This window comes from Anguilla rostrata, chromosome 8, assembly GCF_018555375.3.
Source record: "Anguilla rostrata isolate EN2019 chromosome 8, ASM1855537v3, whole genome shotgun sequence".
Lineage (NCBI taxonomy): Eukaryota > Metazoa > Chordata > Actinopteri > Anguilliformes > Anguillidae > Anguilla > Anguilla rostrata.
Genome location: NC_057940.1, coordinates 13,191,579 through 13,209,485, shown reverse-complemented (window position 1 = coordinate 13,209,485; position 17,907 = coordinate 13,191,579). Strand labels below are relative to the sequence as shown.

Sequence of the window (17,907 nt, the reverse complement as noted above, 5' to 3'; positions counted from 1 at the left end):
TTTATAGAATGAACAACTAATTATATATATCAAAATGCAGAACATAAATAACATATACATCAAAAGGCCAGTTTTTGTTTCATTTGTATATTAGTATATTCGACGCAACCTTGATCGGACAGAAGGACCCAATAGAACTGGAGAGAAGTTTTTTATCATTAGCACAGTGAAGTCATTACAGTTGAAAGGGCTTAAGAAGTATGGCTTGCAGGTAGTGAAACGCTAAGCTACGTACACCTGCAGAGTGGTTGCTAAGCAATAAAATGCCTCCACTGGAGTGAGCAATGAAGCCCTGGCTCTTTGTATCGGCAGTTATTCATTATAAGAGCAATTAGGTCACTGAGAAACAAAGGGGGATAAGGAAAGCAAAGAGCGCCTCAGCGAGATAGACTGTCAAGCACACAATCCAGCAGTAATTGGCCTCTTTGACTGGTAGAAATGACTTGAATATGGATCTTGGAGTTGACGTTTAATAGGCGTTATTCTCAATTCAAAACTGCCCATTTATGAGTACATGGGACTTTTCTCCTTGTCAAGCACTAGAATATGGATATCTGACTCTTAACCCTGCTACTATTATCCTTCGTTGGTTGCTGAAATGCTGCTGAAAGGTTAACAGGAAACATTTGTGCCTTTTCGCTATATGATGTGCACTGCATTTCTGCCTGAAAGAAGAGCAGTGCATTACTCTTCAATGACAAGTAACATACATAAATAAGAAATACCACCTCATTGGCACTACAAAAGCACACAGACTGTCTTGTTTAATTCCGGTGGAAGATAAATACCATTATAGCTAAAGGGAAAGAAAAATTAACTATATTCATGATTTACTTTTCATGTTAAATCAAGGCAAGGCTCTGGGTAAGATGAGGTGTAGTAGTTACAAAGCTTATCTAGATGGTTGTAGGCCTAAGGTTCATATCCCAAAGCCACTGTGCTCTTCAGCGAGGAACATCACCTGAATTACACCGTCAAACGTCCAGCTCCTAAACTGGGTTACAAAAGTTGAAAGCAGTACAGATCTCACATAAATAATGCAGCGCTGTGACAGGATTATGAGAAAAGATTGACAGCACCTTCAAGGATCCTTTTACTGGAGAGACGCAAGGCCTGGATTCAATCTGACTATGATCAGTGGTGTCCTTAACATCTGAGCCACATTTTTTAGCGAGCATTCTGTTTTGCAAGAGCTTGAAATAGAAAGGCCTCTCAGACATGATCCAAAACCCTTTGTGTTTGCAATCTGGCAGTTTAAATAGCCTTGAGTGAATGGAATGCTTACAGCGCAGGTTAAATAAATAAATAAATAAATAAATAAATAAATAAATAAAAAGTCCAGTCAGGAAAATGAGCAATTTGTGCTTTGCAAGAGGAAATTAACGTAGCGAAATAAATGAATGCATGGAAAAATAAATACATAAGCACAGTAAGGGCTCATATTATTACTTCAGTGAATATGCCACATCATATTTCTAGGTAAACAGACTGAAAATAATATTTAAGCAGAAGTTCAAAAAGGAGAAGGCAGATGGGACCATGCACATGGCACGTCCTGCCTTCCCCACTGGAGTGGAGATGGCTCCACTGTAACGGAATGACAGTAATCTATATTGGTAAATCTTGACTTAGCGCCACACGTCTTTGAAGCTGCCCGGTTCTTCACAGTGTTCCACTGCAATGCAAAATGATTTTCATGCATCTTTTAGGTTCATGCTCTGGCACCGAAATAAACTAAATAAAATAAAACCATCTAAATAAATAAACAAATAAATAAATACTTGAAAATGGTCCCAGGGGAATGGATCCAGTTGGCCACATCAAGCACATCGGCAGACCTTTTAATGCATCTATAATACATGCATGGTCCAACCAACTGAGCACTTACGTTTTCATAGGACCACCCTAGGCTTTTGAATAGCCTTTTTAACATGCATGAGGGACAGGTCAGATTTCTGAAAAGGCTTATATGAACTCGCTTTGCTGCCCTGATTGCTCTGTGCAAAGTTGTCTATATTCATTGCATCACTCCAATGAGGTGTCTACAGAACTATGGTTCAGGTCCGAATGTAGCAATTCAACCATGATTCAAGACGGCAACCATTGTTACGGTTGGGATATTGCTGTGGTTTACTGCCCAATATAAAACGGGCAGGGCAAATCTCGCAACCTAATTGGCTAATAACCATGGTATAATAACCATACACCGCGGCTATGACAACTAATGCTTCTTTACAATTCTATTTCAATTATCTCTCTGCAGCTAGGCAGTCATTCAAGTCAAAAAAAAAAAATTGTTACGTGTAACGATCATCATCTGTCACAAAATGGAAACATTTTAAACAAAATTTGAACACCGGAGAAGATGGAGCAGAATCCTCACTACACCAAGTAATGCGCCTCCTCCACCTAACAAAATGAACAGACCTACACAACATCATCCCACTGATGTTGACAGTTTTTCAGTGGTTGCACAACAGGATTGTGTCGATCTGATAGCCCTTTTATAAAAGCAATAGCTAACTCCACGCCATTGTATATTGTGATTATATCACAGCTAAGGGGGTTGCGGACATCACCCCTTAGTTGTGAAATAATCGAAATATACCACTGCTTATCATTGTTATTGCCTAAATATATGCCAGGTATTTACCCCAGAGGGTGTGTACACATGTAACGCCTCAGAGTTCACAGATCCCCCTTCACCTCCACATTTTTAAACTGGCTCAAATATAATTAATCCACCACTCCCCTGCTGCATCAGGACTGTTCGTTAATTCTGACTGTCACATTACATCACGTTAGCATCTCAATCAAATTGTACTTCAGCTCCCTGTAAGTAAAAAATAACTACATTAATTAATAATAAAAAAAAGCAATTAAAATAAAAGCGCATCTCATTCCAGTGATTTGATCCTGTTTCTCAAGCACCCATGCTCCAGAAAAGTCAGAAAGTTAGCCTTTGATTGTTATTATTATTGTTATTGTTGTTGGTGTTGTTGTTGGTCTTTTACATAGAGTAAATTTATGTAGCTGAATATTTACTGACACTAATCAGGTGTTATTGGAATGCTCTACTTGGGAATAAAAGTCACAGGCTGAGGGCTACAAGAATAGATTCCTAACCTTTAACCTTTATTCCGAACCTTCCAAAATTACATAGCAATAGAACAAACAGGCCCACAGACATAATCATAATGTGCTGAACACTGCTAGTCGTATTCGCCATTGTCCTGGCCAGCTGCATTGGATACTGGACTATAAAATCCAGTGTATTAGCAAGGTAAGCATCCTATAACAGTTGCATTTCTGCAATTAACCCACTCACAATAGTTGTCTATGCTGTGCTATTACAGTAGCATTCTGCAGAGATTGTGTGCATGTATTTTTTATTTGACATATTTGGCTACTTTCATTGATCTTAGTTTAAACTTTCTTGCAGTAGTAGTTCCTTCCAGAAGGCCCAGCGATGCACCTGGCCAACATGCAGAAAAATAAATAAATAAATAAATTATAACACCCCCATGAGAGCTGAACTGTTTGTCTGTATGCTGTGGACTGAATGCCAAACTAATTTATTTTTGTGTCCATGTTATCCTCCACACAAATGCTTCAGCGAAGCTTCTTCAGCATGAGAAGCAGGTGCAACTGCAAGAATATGAAACAATATGGAAATCGATAGCCGAGTCCAAGTCAGCGCAGGCATATATGTAAATAAAAGCTGGAAAAAAATGGTATTTAACTGGAGGGAGCTTATGTTTCTGTAGGGTAAACAGATGACAGTGTGCTTTCTTATTATGGGGTAAATACAAAGAGATATGTTGTTATGCTGCAATTATAAAAAGAGGGGCCAGAGGGGGCAAACCTGTCACGGTCATAAAACTTGTGAGCGTCAGTCCGTGAATGACCACCAGTGGTAACAGAGACCCACCCTCCTTAACCTACAACCAGTAAGAATGCAGTTGTAGAATGAATGTTGGTACTTCAAAAAAAAAATTATGTGCAAGTGAACGCATACTGGCATCTATTGCATACTAATATGCTGTTGGATAATTTAAGTGGCTGCCTGGAAAATTTCACAGGGAAGACCAGAAGCTCATTTAGATGCATGTGCCACTTTGTCATATTTACCGAGTTCAGAATCAACATCAGCTTGGCTTGTTCACTTAAGACTTGTGCAGTTACAATTTTTTTTCAGTTCGACTGAAAGCAACAATACCTTTATACTTCTGTGAATATTCAACACTAATCAGGTTAGACATCAGTGCTAAGGTGAAGTGTACGTGGCATGACACCTTTATTGTGATCTATATGGGGTTATTAGATAAAGGCAATTGAAACAATGTGGAAGCACTGCTCACTCGAGAAAGAATACGTGAGGTTCCAGGTTTATGTTTTTTGTAGCATAACTGACTTGGGCAATTGTGATAGAACTCCCCATATGGGCAAAGGTACATGATGCATACACACAGGTAAGCCATGTGCACACATGCACAACACACCCACATACACACACACACAAACAGACACACGCCTGATTTAAAATATAAACATGTTACCTTAATTTTGATACAAACATGTGGGCTTAAATTCACTTGTATGGACCGAAGCAGATTTTTACGCAGATAAGTTCATTTGAGGGCCCTGGGAATCGAGGAATCGATCTGTTTTCACAGCAGTAGTTGTGTGTGCTAAGAACGTGCGCTTCGGTGTCATTAAATAACTGCCTTGAAGAGCACTTGTGTTAAATACATCATTGCACATTAAAATGATTCTCATGTGAGCCCACGGGAGCCAGCACTACTGCTCTGATTAATGAAGCTCTCACTTTCACAGGAAGAATATGTCACACTTAATGAGTAAATCAGAAATTACCGCTAATCTGCTAAAACGGGAGGGGATGCTGCTTCAAATGAATGATTTATCAAGCAACGTGAAGGAAAGGCGTAAACTGAGTTTTTTTTTTTTTTTTTACATGAGTGACAGACCAAAATTGCTGAATGCAAACTTATGTATTTATTTAGCACACTGTAAATAGACAACGGATGTTGCTCTCCAAATGCACGTGTGACAGTATTGCTTTGTTCAGGTCATTAATTATAATTAGGACCAGGGGTATTGTGCTTATGTCACAGGTTTTGGATGGGAGTGGAACCAAGACGCAGTCTGAACATTTGGGTCTACAGTCTGCATCAGAAGATGGAGAGAGAGTCGGTCATCTTGAGTGACTCCTTAGCTTTTTGTAGTAAAAAGCTCTCCTGTAGCATTTAAATTAAAAGAGAGGTCTAGTCTAGCAGTGACAAGGACTTGGATGGAAAGCACAGCACTTCAGTCTTAGCCAGGTTGTGCTAACGATGCAGCATGAGATGTCAGGCAGACCAGGGTGTCAGGTGGTGGGGAAGAGTAGAAAAGCTGATTATCATAAACAGAGAAATGGCTTGAGGGAAAAGAAGAGGGGTCCAAATAAGGAGCCTTGTGGTACACCTGTAGTAAATTCCTGGGCATGAGACAAGCCAGCATCCCAGGAAACATTATTGGTCCATTCTTTGGATTACTAGAATGACTGGTTTTCAGTTTTCTATTGCATCAAAGGCACATCCAGAAACATTGGAGTCAATTCACGTAAGAGCTGTGCCTGAAATCTCCAGTGATGTCATGGTGGTGAGGAGGCTTATGTGGTCTACAGTGTGAAACTGAAAAGCTATAGAAAGGTCCAGTAGGATTAGAACAGAACAGTGGGAAGATGTTCTAGCTGACTGTAGTTGCTTCAGTGATTGATAGAGATAGTCTTTAGTGGAGTGGCGAGCCCTGAAGCCGGGCTAAAATGGGCAGCAAAGTTCATTTTGTGACAGGGTGTAAGAAATTTCACTGGTTTTGGGCAGGGCGAAGGGAGTAATTCTGGATACTTCAGTCAGTGTTCACTGATGATGAGTCACACTGTAGACACTACCACACACACACACACATAGCCAAAAATCAGCACTAACCATGCAAACACACACACACACACACACTCTCTCTCTCTCACACACACACACACACACACACACGCATTCTATTTACTGTAATTCAAGCAGTTCATAATCCTTGCAATGTTTAATTCTATTCACTTGTAATTCATTATTGTAGCTTGATTTTTGCTCAAGAAATTCAAAAGCCTATTGCTTCAATGTACAGCAGGAGCAATAGCTACTGGATTCAAACTCACAACCCCACAGTCTATTGATGGCATTGCCTGAATCATGATTTGACACAGCTGTACACACAGAGCTGCACATATCAAAGCAAAATGTGCTTTTGACCATGTTCAGTCAAACCGAAATGAAACTAATGAAAATAATTTAATCAATAAATGTTTCCCTTATGAAATCAATAAAAGTTTCCCTTATGAAATCTAGAGTTTAGTCGTTAATGAGATACTCGCTTCCCATCTTCTTTAAACAACTGCAAGATCATGAAAGAAATTACACAAATGCAATTTCCCATGATGATGATGATTATTATTATTGTCGTCGTCGTCGTCGTCGTCGTCGTCGTCGTCGTCGTCAAGTGCAACTCATCCTGTTGACTTCACATTCCCTTGGGTGGGAATCAAGTTTATTTTCATATTTTTGTCATCTTTCAGGCTGCAGTCTCATGGGGTCAGAGTGGGTGTTGCCCACTTTTTTTTTTGTTGTGGGACTGTCACTCTGTCATCCATAAAAGCAGGCACCAGTGCATGAGACGCACGCCCCTCGGCGACGGCGCCCGGGGGTTTGTAATGGAGCGTCCTGTGTTTAGAGCGGCCAGGCATGCCCAGAAAGAAGGCCAGAGCACATTCTTCTGTTACCCAGAGAGAGACATAAATCCCAGTCTGTCCTGTGGGGAACTGATACGCAGAATGCAGATGAAAAAGGCAGTGCAAATGCCACACAACTGAACATCGCCTTTAACCAAACGCAGGACCACAAGTTAGTTTGAGAGCTCAAAATGTCCGGCTGGACATATCAAGCATAGCCATTCATAGACCAGCCTTGTGAGGGCAGAGAACACCTTTATATGTGCATTTAGGTAAGAAAGTATCACATACTCCAATTTAATATGTTACTCGATATAAATTTCATCCATTCCTTAACCTTTCTGCAACAATTTTGGGGAATTTCAATACAAGCAGTGGTCACTCTGTGGTCAGCAGTAAGGTGGAAAGGGACTAAGTTGTCTTACTTTGCAGAAAAGCTTTATATTTACATAATATAAATATGCAATTAGGCAGCATACCAAAATGTAATAGGCAAAATAAAAAGTCTAAATTCATTTATTTCTTCTTGCAATACACTACTGTGAGACCAGATGTGATTCCTTAATACTCAAAGAAACTATCCCAGACAAGTACAATTCATACTTCATATGCAGCAATTATATAGCGTTGGTTGCTGAGATTGTCTTACCTCACACTGGACAACATAAATTAAATGCGCTTTGAATGGATAAGCTTATACGGATAATAAATCTACTGTTCTAAAGTGCACATTGTTAAATGCACATTATACCATGTATGCTTGTCTGTTCATATCTTATTGTGTGTGTGTGTGTGTGTGTGTGTGTTTCACCGCATTACGTGTGACAGACTTTTAAAATGCCTGGGAGAAACAGGACCTCAGCATTACCACAGCCTTTTACATTCAGTCAGACGAGGTTCACAGCTGCCTTTTGCCTAACACAAACAATAAGCACATCGACAATGTAGTTCCTAAGACCAGTTGTCTTGAAATCCTAATCATCAGTCCAATATTTGAATTCATTTTTTAAAATAACATTCTGTCTGCGATATGTCTGTATCTAAATATATGAACTGTAAATTAATATTTTATTTTGAATAATAATACAGTTGAAATCATGGAAGTATTCACATGCACTACCTATATTTGCACTACAATGGTCTAATTGGGTGGGTCAATTATCAAATGAAAATAGCTAACCGTGATTCAGGTTGGTAAATTTTCAATGTCTTATAAAGCTATGCTGGGAATTGTGTGACATGCATTTTCAATTTAGCTTGCATTGCATTCTAGACATGTCCGCATTCTAGAGAGAACACATTCTCATTGTCACAAATGGGCAGTCACAAACAGCTAAGGATTACTGAGCCCAATGATTCTTGTTGTGTATGAGCAAGAATGCGGTGTGAACATAAGATACCAATTAAGAATACACACATTCCATTCTCGAGGCACTACCAATAATGTATGCTGTAACAGATTTACATGAACCAATCATGTGTGCCATGTCCCGGAGACAGAATCAGACCCAACCATCTAATGAAGAAAATTACTTCTCATTATCCCAATAAACCCACAAAGCTTAGTGGCTGGAACAAGTTGCTCTATATCGATTTTCATGTCATTTCATTTCAATTCACCCAAATGCCATATTTGAGATTATCATCCCCATGGAACACATGCCCTGCACTGTGTTTGAAGATAAGAGTTTGAAATAATGGTGCTCCATCTTAGGTTGTGATGGATATCTCCATCCCTATGCAACTGGATGACCAGACCATTTGTATTTGATCACTCCCTGCAAATCGCTTTTCACCAAAAGGAGATGACACGTTTATATCAAAATGACATGACAGCCCAACCTTCTCTGTCTTTGTTGAACCTTATATCAAAGTGGCAAAATATATTGCCTTTTTCTTTTCAGGGAAGTGTCCCATCTTTCTTACATATTTTACATTTTGTATATAGGTTAATATTTACTGAATTAATATACAGGTTTAATCTGTGCTTGCATAGTGCATGTGATAACTGATATGTGTCTCATCAGAGCCGACACTTAATCTAGGGCTGCATCGATCATGAATTTTTATGGCCGATTCCAGTTGCTGATTTATAAAGCCCAATCAACTGATTCTGATTCCTAAAGCCTTTTTTTTTTAAGCAACAGGTAACAAAGAAAACAAGATTGTTTATTTGCTGTAAAGGTTACCAATTAATTAGCAGCATTATTGTAATATAGTTTCAGTAGCCAGACAGTGAAGGAGCTCTGATTCATTGTGGCTGAATCTTTTCTCAGCTGCTTCCAGAAGAGTGCTTTTTGACAGCCTCACCCCATGATCTGCGCCAGCACTTCATATTAGGAGACGTTTTTGTGCAACGATGGACAGAATTACAGCTCCCACAGTCACCGTGGAAGAGTCAGTTTCTCTAGTAAGCGCCTCAAAAGAGGCAACGTGTTTTACTGTTATCGTGGATTTCCTTTATAAGATAATGTTGAAAATCCAAATTCTGAACATGCTGCACTAGGTTTTATGCATCAGACTATTACAAAGACGTTGTCGAGCCACCTCACTTTGATTGGCGACTCTATTTATTGAACCAGAATACATAGACGAAGAGCTTAATTAAATTTGTGTGTGCACAGAATAGTGTAGCTTACGGTCAGTTCTGCAAGTTCAGATGGTCTTATTTTTAATTTAGACAAATACATTTCAATATTCACATTCGTTTTCACTTCCCAGTATTAGATAAACTGGACTTACCTGAAGGTACAATGACCCTGTCGCCTATCTTGATGTGCCCAATAGATTCCGTGAAGCTACTGGCATAGAAGGGAAAAAAAAAAGCCTAAAAAGCCAAAACTTGACAATGATGCAGTTACGTAAAATGCTATGAGAAACGATAGGATTGATGAAAAACATTACAAAAATAAGACCAAGGTTGACAAAAAACAGGCCTTTTATTGTCCGCTTCACACACTTTTTACATTGTTTCCAGACAGCTGAAATTTTGGGAAAGATATAGCAGCAGCATTCCAATGCAGCTTGCACATTGACTCTGCTCACATTTCTTGCACCATAAAATCGGAGTACAGATCGGCCGAAATAAAAATAAACCTCCCAATCATCGATCGCGTGTTATGGAGCGAAAACCGGCCTTTTCGAATCCACGGCCAATTGATTTGTGTATCCCTAGTTTAATCATTTCACGTTATCAGTGGAACTTGACTGTGTCATTTTGCCTAAGTTTGTCTCTATTGCATATGTAGCCAACAGCTAAATAAGACCATTACTTGCACTGGATTATATTGTTATGATTTGCACTTTAATTGGACAGCATAAGTCTGTGTTACATTGTTGAACGCTGTGCCGGGTGGATTATAATAACCTTCCTTATTTGATTTTAGTTGATTCTGATTTAATGCTAAATGCTATGTGTGTTGCCCTGGATTTAGCCATGCTTATTCCAAACAAATGAACAATCCATGTGGGTCAAGCTAAGACATGGTAAAATACTATAATACAATCTCATGAAATATGCATTGGGGTTTGAGCATCGCAAAAAAAAAACAAGATAGAAAAAACAAGTATTTTCTCATTATCTTTATGCTAAACGAAGGGCGCTCTGTGTGATTACTTATTTCTAACTACTCGTAGATTGCCCCAATTCTCTGACACCCCCAGTGGTTGGTTTTGATTGGGGTCAGGGAGACAATAAATAAATAAATAAATAAATAAATGCAAACATTTCTTTGGCTTTCTGCAATGTTTGCAATCTATCAACTCTCACAGACTTGCAAGCTCCCTGTGAAGTAGGTGTCTTGGGGAGACCACAGTGTTTTATAGGATTGTGCTGAATCCAGGCTCGTAATTACTAAACTGGATCAATCATTAAGCTCATTTAGTCCAAATGGACTTAGGTCTAATGTATTTAGGTACACTAATACAATCTGCCTGAGTTCCCTAAGTGCTGGAACACTACCAGAGTTGAAAAGACTGATACAACCGAGACTATATTAATTGGCTGTCTCAAATAAATAAATAAATAAATAAAAACAAACTTCTCGGGGGCTATTATGTCATTTGTCGATCATGAATTAGAGTCTGCAATAGTGGGACAACGCCAGTAAAGTTCACATTAGTTTGTGCAAAACAAACGGTTCCCTTTTACTTTTTAACGAGGTGTATCAATGTTTCAGCCCACACTGGATCTCTCTTGCAGTGGTGCGTACTGTGTAGGGTATAAAATCATTGGCAACAGGGATGTGCAACAAAGGCATACAATCACCTGCACCGGCAGGGGCGGGGGGCGGAGGCGGGGTGGCTCAGAGGTGACTCACGAAGAGATAAATCAAAAAGGAAAAGGAAAATAATTTCAGTGCGCATTCTCAGATTTACCGGCGAGCAAAAATAAAGCTGTTGTATTCTGTGTGTTCTGGACGACCTCCCTCAACTGTCAGGGAATGGATGAAAGCACCGAGGCATCCCTTCACGGAACGCCACTGCAGGTGCACGTTGTCATGTCAACAGGGAGACGGGCCGCTGCCTCGCATCAGGTAAAAGCGTATCCACGGCGATGGGGGACGACGCTGCCACTTTTCTGCCCGGCCTCACAGAGCCTTATTCCAAATCATCAGGGCGGTAAACCGGCGCACAACCTGATCGTAGCAGAAATATGAACAGAGGACTTTTAACATTTCCTTTTTGAGCCGCACGGTAGTTCACATCACGTTTCGGACTGAGATGTCACCCTCTTGCATGGTTATGGGTGGTTGAAAGTTTTGCACGCAGTTGTTCATCAGTACGTCACCTCAAATTTAAAGACTGGTTTTATGATGTATATTTCTCCGTGGCAGCACCAAGGAAGGCATTTTACTGAGACATTTGCTGCTGTTTGTAGTCCTGCACTTGACATTTTAAACTGTGTCAGCATAATAAAATAAAACATTTACACACACACGCACGCATGCGCACATATACCCTACATGGCTCAAAGTATGTGGACACCACTTCTAATTAGAATGAATGAAATTGCGTGATGCTGCAGGAAACCTACCCTGCCAGACAGGAAGTGGCACTTTGATGTTATATGTCATTGTGCTGTGTACTTGATATTCCTGGCTTATCCTTGGTAATTATATAAATCAATAAGCAAGGAGAAATTGACCGTGCAGCAGCTGTGTCCTTATAATCTTATAAGAGTTTCGATATCCAGTTTTTTTTAGCTGTCTTCTGAAAAGAAAAGTATCCGTTCCCTCATTGATTTTGTCTGCCAAAGTGTGAGCCATGCTTTAAAGTGGAGCTGGACTGGAACTGCCAAATGCAGGCCAGTGTGAAATGGACCATTTGCTTATGTAAGTTCATCTATACCATCACAGCCAAAACTCACACCTGCCTGCTTCGGGATTTCACAGCCAATCGCCATTAGTGGTCGTTTAGCGGTAGCCGGTCATCTTCCTCATTTAAAAAAAAAAGAAAAAAAAAGGCGATAAAGCGGTAACGGCGGAGTGAACGAACGACCCTTCACCTTGACATCTGGAGCCACGTTCCTGGCTCGTCGCGCTCCATCTGCACAGCCGCCCCGCGAAACAGCGGGGCGCCCCCCCTCGCCTTCTGTCGACGGCGCCTCGTCTGCCGCGGCTGCAGGTGCCGGGCGCGTTCCTGCGCGCTTCGAACATCATTCCACCCGACAGCCCCTCCCAAATCGCCGTGCCCCTCCTCCGTTTACCACGCGCCCGTGAGCCCGCTTAGCAAGGATGCGCACCTTACAGTCCGGAGCACTTCTGCGGAGCCCAACTCGAAAAGCGCTTAATTTGTTTGCGTCATTCTCCGTAAATTACTTCTCGTAATGGAACACCTCGGTTGACCAGACAGATTCAAAGGGAGCCTTCTGAACTTTTTTTTATTTTTTCATTTCTAGCTTGAAAAAAGGTCATTTCTTAACCGTAATTCAGGCATGTTCACTGAGGAATGCAATTACAGGAAAAACGATATTTCTTAACTTCATAATCATCAATATCAGTACTTGCGGTGCATTGCTGGACATGCCAGCTCTATGAGACAAATCCACTTTTTAAATTCATGTTCCATTTAACCAACTTTTTAAATTGTGTTCCGTTGATTTTCTTCACAGAAATAACAAGATATTCATCCACATACCTCCCTTCCCCAAGAGACACATTAGACACATTGACCTCAGTCACTTGTTGCCGTCGTTGTCCTTTTGAGCTTGAAGCTGAGAAACCTCACGTGTGATTACCCAGGGACAGCCTGGTGGAAATTCGGTGTCAGGACCTGATTATCAGTGAAGGAATTGCAACGCTGGCGTCTGCGACAGTAGCGTGGGTAATTGGTTCAGCAGTGGGACATGTAACAGATTCAATTTGTCCATGTGTTTGTATGTGACACGTTGGTGAAAAAAGCGAATTTCCCTTGCGAAACGATGCCTTTCTCCCCCCCTTCACTTGGGTGATTTGTGCTGACACTCAAACAGACAGCCTTTGGGACAGGCTCATCCAGTAGTGTCCGCCAACTCAACAAAGACAATAGGGACAGCTGAAGTAACAAATTAACAGGCACAGTTTCACATAGTTCTACTTAATTGGCATGCCAAACAGTCAGTGTGGTTGTTATGTCAACTTAAATATAACAGATTAATTTACAGTGACAGTGGGCCAATGAACAATGCCTGCACAAATGGGAAGTAAATAAAGAAAAAAACAAAATAACTAAAGCTGATACAATTGCACCAAACACATCCCTCTCCCTGGCCAAAACATAGGGATGGTACATAGCTGAATAGGAAATGATAGTAAGGTATTGTATGGTTACTTTAAGTCACAGTTGGAATGTAGTAACATGCTACATGGTAACAAATGTCGTACCATGCAGTCAGTTTGACTGGCTGGAATTCTCAATGTCTTTCTACTCTCTCAGGTGAAAATGAACATATATAATTAATACTTTATACAAAGTTTAGACTAACTGAAATGCTCTGTTATGAAAAGGTCCTTTCTTTGTGTCCTTATTATCCAATTAAGAATCACTAAGAAATCCAAAGTTTAAGAATGAGTGGTGTCTGAATTGTTAGTAGTATCTATACCACTATACACCACTTTGTGATGCATTGCTTAAAAGTTATTATTATTATTATTATTGTTATTATTATTATTAATAATAATATTAACTCACCTCTTTATAACATGGGACAGCTGGGTAAAACTGAACCAGGATTTTGCCATTGATATCATTTCTGTTTTCCACCAGGCACTGTTTTCTGGATGACTTTGTGGTCTGGATAACCCCTCAAGAGCTTCCGAATCCCTTTGCTGGATTGGAGTTCTGCATGCTGCCAAGCAGACATATTTTTTGGAATTAACGGGATCTTGGACGTCACAGTTTTCAAATGCTTACAAGGAACTGCTCACTGCTGTTCCTCTGCTTTCTCCTGGACAAGGGACTCCTCTCTCCTCTTCACTCGCCACCACAAGGCAGGCTGGGAAAGGAACACCACAGAGGCATCATGGGACTGCGGAGGAATGGAGGGGCGGGGTTTCAGAGGGTGAAAAGGGGCTGGGTTTGGAACCAGTTCTTTGTTCTGGAAGAGTACATGGGTTCTGACCCACAGTATGTAGGGAAGGTAAGTTTTCTTTAGTTTTTTTTTTTTTTTAATTGACTGTTTGATTTTTAACTTTTGCCCCTAACTCAATCAACCTTGAAACCTAGTTTCCCTACTGTTTGACATTAAATATACAAATTAATTGCCAAACTGAAGAAAACGTACATTTGTGTTCAATCATGAGTCGATATGAAGGATTATATTGATTAATTCCATATGTTTTATACATTTATTTTCACAATATATACTTTACATTGGTCTTCAAAGCATATGCAGGGAGTATTTGTTTGAACTGTGCTGCATACTCCACCTGATGCACTGTATCATGCTTGAACAAAGTGGGTCACCACCACATAGTAAGCATAAACATATGTTATCCATTCAAATAATTCATAAATAAATAAAATAATAATAATAATAAAATGTATGGTATTATCTGTATGACAGCTAACACAGAGTGATAAACCATGTTTTCAGGAGCATGATTTGAAAGGTATTATATTACTTTACATCAGCTGATACAAAGCTCTGAAGGTGTTTATCAATGATTTATGAAGTAGCATGAGCCCTGATCAAGATTGCATCATGGTTACCTTGAGAAGGTCTAACAAAAACACCCTTTACATAGACTTTGGTTGAAGTTTAGAATCCTTCAGGGCAGGGTGGAGTACTTCCTCCATGGGGGTTAGTGAAGGACAGGCCTGACGCGCTTACAGACAGTGGCCTTGACGTCAAGGGGATAGCCTCCGGGTGGGGTCAGCACAAACAGCTTGATTGGGAGGGGAGGGGGAACGGTGAGCCGCGGCTGCTGCAGCAGTTAGCTGGGAGATGGGGTAGCGCTCTACCTCAATTGAAATCCAATGCAGCCCCTGTGTGGAAGCCTCGCTAAAGTTTAAGAAGGATGGAGCTGCAATGATCCATTGATTTTCCTGCACTGGGATAAGTCCTGTAATGGGTTGGGGGTAGGGGTGGGGAGGTGTCTTTGTGTTCTCGCAACGCGTGGCAGACAAATTGTTAGCGGTCTCGCATCACGTCTGGCTTGATAGGTTTCAGTGTGTCATTAACATTTCAAACGGCACCGCAACACCACGGGAAAAAAAAGAAGCGAGATCGTTAGGCTTTTGTTTTTTTATTGTGCCAGAAAGCTTTTGTGCAAAAATAAATATGACACAATTTACTGAAGTGATGGGGCCCACAACCAACGACTTCATCTTTTACGGGCACAGCGAGGCGTCTTTTATTCTAAGAGACTAAACGAAGGTGCATCAACACACCTCCTGCTTACACATCGTAATGGCTCCATTGCCCCGCTTGATTGCCACAGTAAGCGTAGCCTCTTCTCTGAAAACAGCACGCCTTTCAAAGGATCCGATTCTAACACCTCATACAAAGACTTTGTGCAAAGACTAAGGGCAGGATTAAATCAGAAAGTATTACCCAAGAGGCCTAACTAAACTGGGTGGGGGTGAGGGCTCTGTATCTATGAAATCCCGATGTTCAGCACTGCATCACTAATGACTCAATACACAAAGTCGAGGATTACACCAGTAGTCCCCAACCTCGGGGATGCTGAAGACTCCCTAGGACTTCACCTCAGTCTTTAATTTCATCAGTCTTTTACTTTTTCACGTAATTGTTTGTAATATAAGCACAATGCGGACATGGGATGTTTATTCTTCTTGGCATGCATGCCTATGTCTGCCATAATGTGGTTTAAGAGCGTAAAATAATCTCAACTAAACATTAAATGCACCTAATAAAGAAAAGTGTACAGCTTGTTAAAATTTTGGGAATGCAACCGTGGTTGGAATGAATATCAGCATCCACAGACATTACATTACAGGCATTTGGCAGACGCTCTTATTCAGATCGACGTACAACAAAGTGTATAACCATAACCAGGAACAAGTATGACGAAAACCCTAGAGAGAAGTACCGGTCCAAGTGCAGGGAACAACCGCATAGTTCAACTTGGACCCTGAAGGTTAAACTGTTTAACACTAACACAAACGAGAACAGCAACAACGTAGTCTATGCAAAAATACAAGCGGTAGTTAAGACAGGTGCATTAACTTAGTCACCTACAAAACAGCTACCTAGTTACAATCCTAAGCTTACAGTCATTTACAGGGAGGTAGGGTGGGATGGGGAGAGGTGCAGCCTGAAGAGGTGAGTCTTCAGTCGTCGCTTGAAGTGGGTCAGTGTCTCAACTGTTCTGACCTCCACGGGGAGGTCATTCCACCATCGTGAGGCCAGAACAGACAGGAGACGTGTTCGGGAAGCGCAGGTGCGAAGAGGGGGAGGTGCCAGGCGTCCTGAGGTAGCAGAACGGAGGGGTCTGGCTGGCATGTAGGGTTTGAATATCTTGTGAAGGTATGCTGGGGCTGATCCCTTGACTGCCTGGTATGCTAGGACCCATGTTTTAAATTTGATGCAAGCTATAACAGGCAGCCAGTGGAGGGTAGTGAGCAGGGGAGTGACGTGGGAGTGTCTGGGGAGGTTGAAGACCAGACGAGCTGCAGCATTCTGAATGAGTTGCAGGGGTCTGATGGCAGATGCCGGTAGTCCAGCCAGAAGAGAGTTGCAGTAGTCCAGGCGGGTCCCCACGACCGAGGTTGGGACTAGATTGGGTTACACAACCTTCACACCCCTCCAAAAAAGGGAATCCCTCCATTTATGCACATAAAGAATAGGTAATGTGCTTCTACCTAATTATTCTTCTTGCATAATGGCATATCCATTCAACCAGGTAAGCAGGCACGCTTCAATCACTTATTTGTTTGTAATACGTTACAAAAGGATGCCGGGGGGAAAAAACCAACGGACCATCTGCAAAGACCTTAGCAGGGGGTTTAAAAACCATTCATTTTAGGCCACTGTGTCATCAAACTCTACTGGGAGTAGAACAGCTGCTTCTCATCTCACAGATTGGAAACAGACTTCTCAGTTCTAATATCATTTAGTGGTCTAAGGGGGATAAACTGGGGGCTTAAGTACTGGCTAAGGTCTTTACGGTTCAGCCAGCTGGCTTCAGTGGTCATTCTGTTTAGTTTAGAAACCTCACTTAGAGCTAGCAGTGAGTAGAAAAAAGTCAATTTCCACAAACAGTTCATTTTGGTGATCGTTGAAGGTGGGGAAAAAAGCACCAACTGCATTCATTCATAAATTAATTTGTAAATAAATTAATTACTCAATAAATAAAACAAAACCTTGTAAAGTTTTAGTGGTTATGCACACGTAATTGTCATTTGAACTCAGTCCTTTTTAAATGTATTTGAAGTCATATGTGGTTTGTTGGGTCACCCGATTGAAAAAGTACATTCTTTTAATTACTTGAGACTCACGTAAGCTTGCTGGAACTAGCACACATTGCTACAGATTTACAGAAGAACACACAAGATGTACAGTATTTGAAGAAGTACCAGCTGTATTCATCTCTTTGCCACTGAGTTTGTACACTTATGCATAGATCCCCACCCGAGCCCAGCACCTAACCTCAGCTCATCAACCTAACAGAACACGTCCTGTGACA

At 40.9% G+C, this 17,907-nt stretch overlaps 1 protein-coding gene across 3 annotated transcripts in view; it reads left to right on the top strand.

Annotated features, from left to right (window-relative positions):
* Positions 1 to 17,907, top strand: part of LOC135260861 (cadherin-12-like) — an 87,039-nt gene that overhangs the window by 21,845 nt on the left and 47,287 nt on the right. For 2 of the 3 annotated variants that reach the window (XM_064346507.1, XM_064346510.1), the window contains exon 2: positions 14,024 to 14,396. In XM_064346507.1, coding sequence (XP_064202577.1) covers positions 14,163 to 14,396 — 234 coding nt within the window. In that variant the 5' untranslated portion in view covers positions 14,024 to 14,162. Of the gene's footprint in view, positions 1 to 11,075; positions 11,314 to 14,023; positions 14,397 to 17,907 lie in introns of those variants that run through there. The other variant, XM_064346509.1, reaches the window with a different exon arrangement.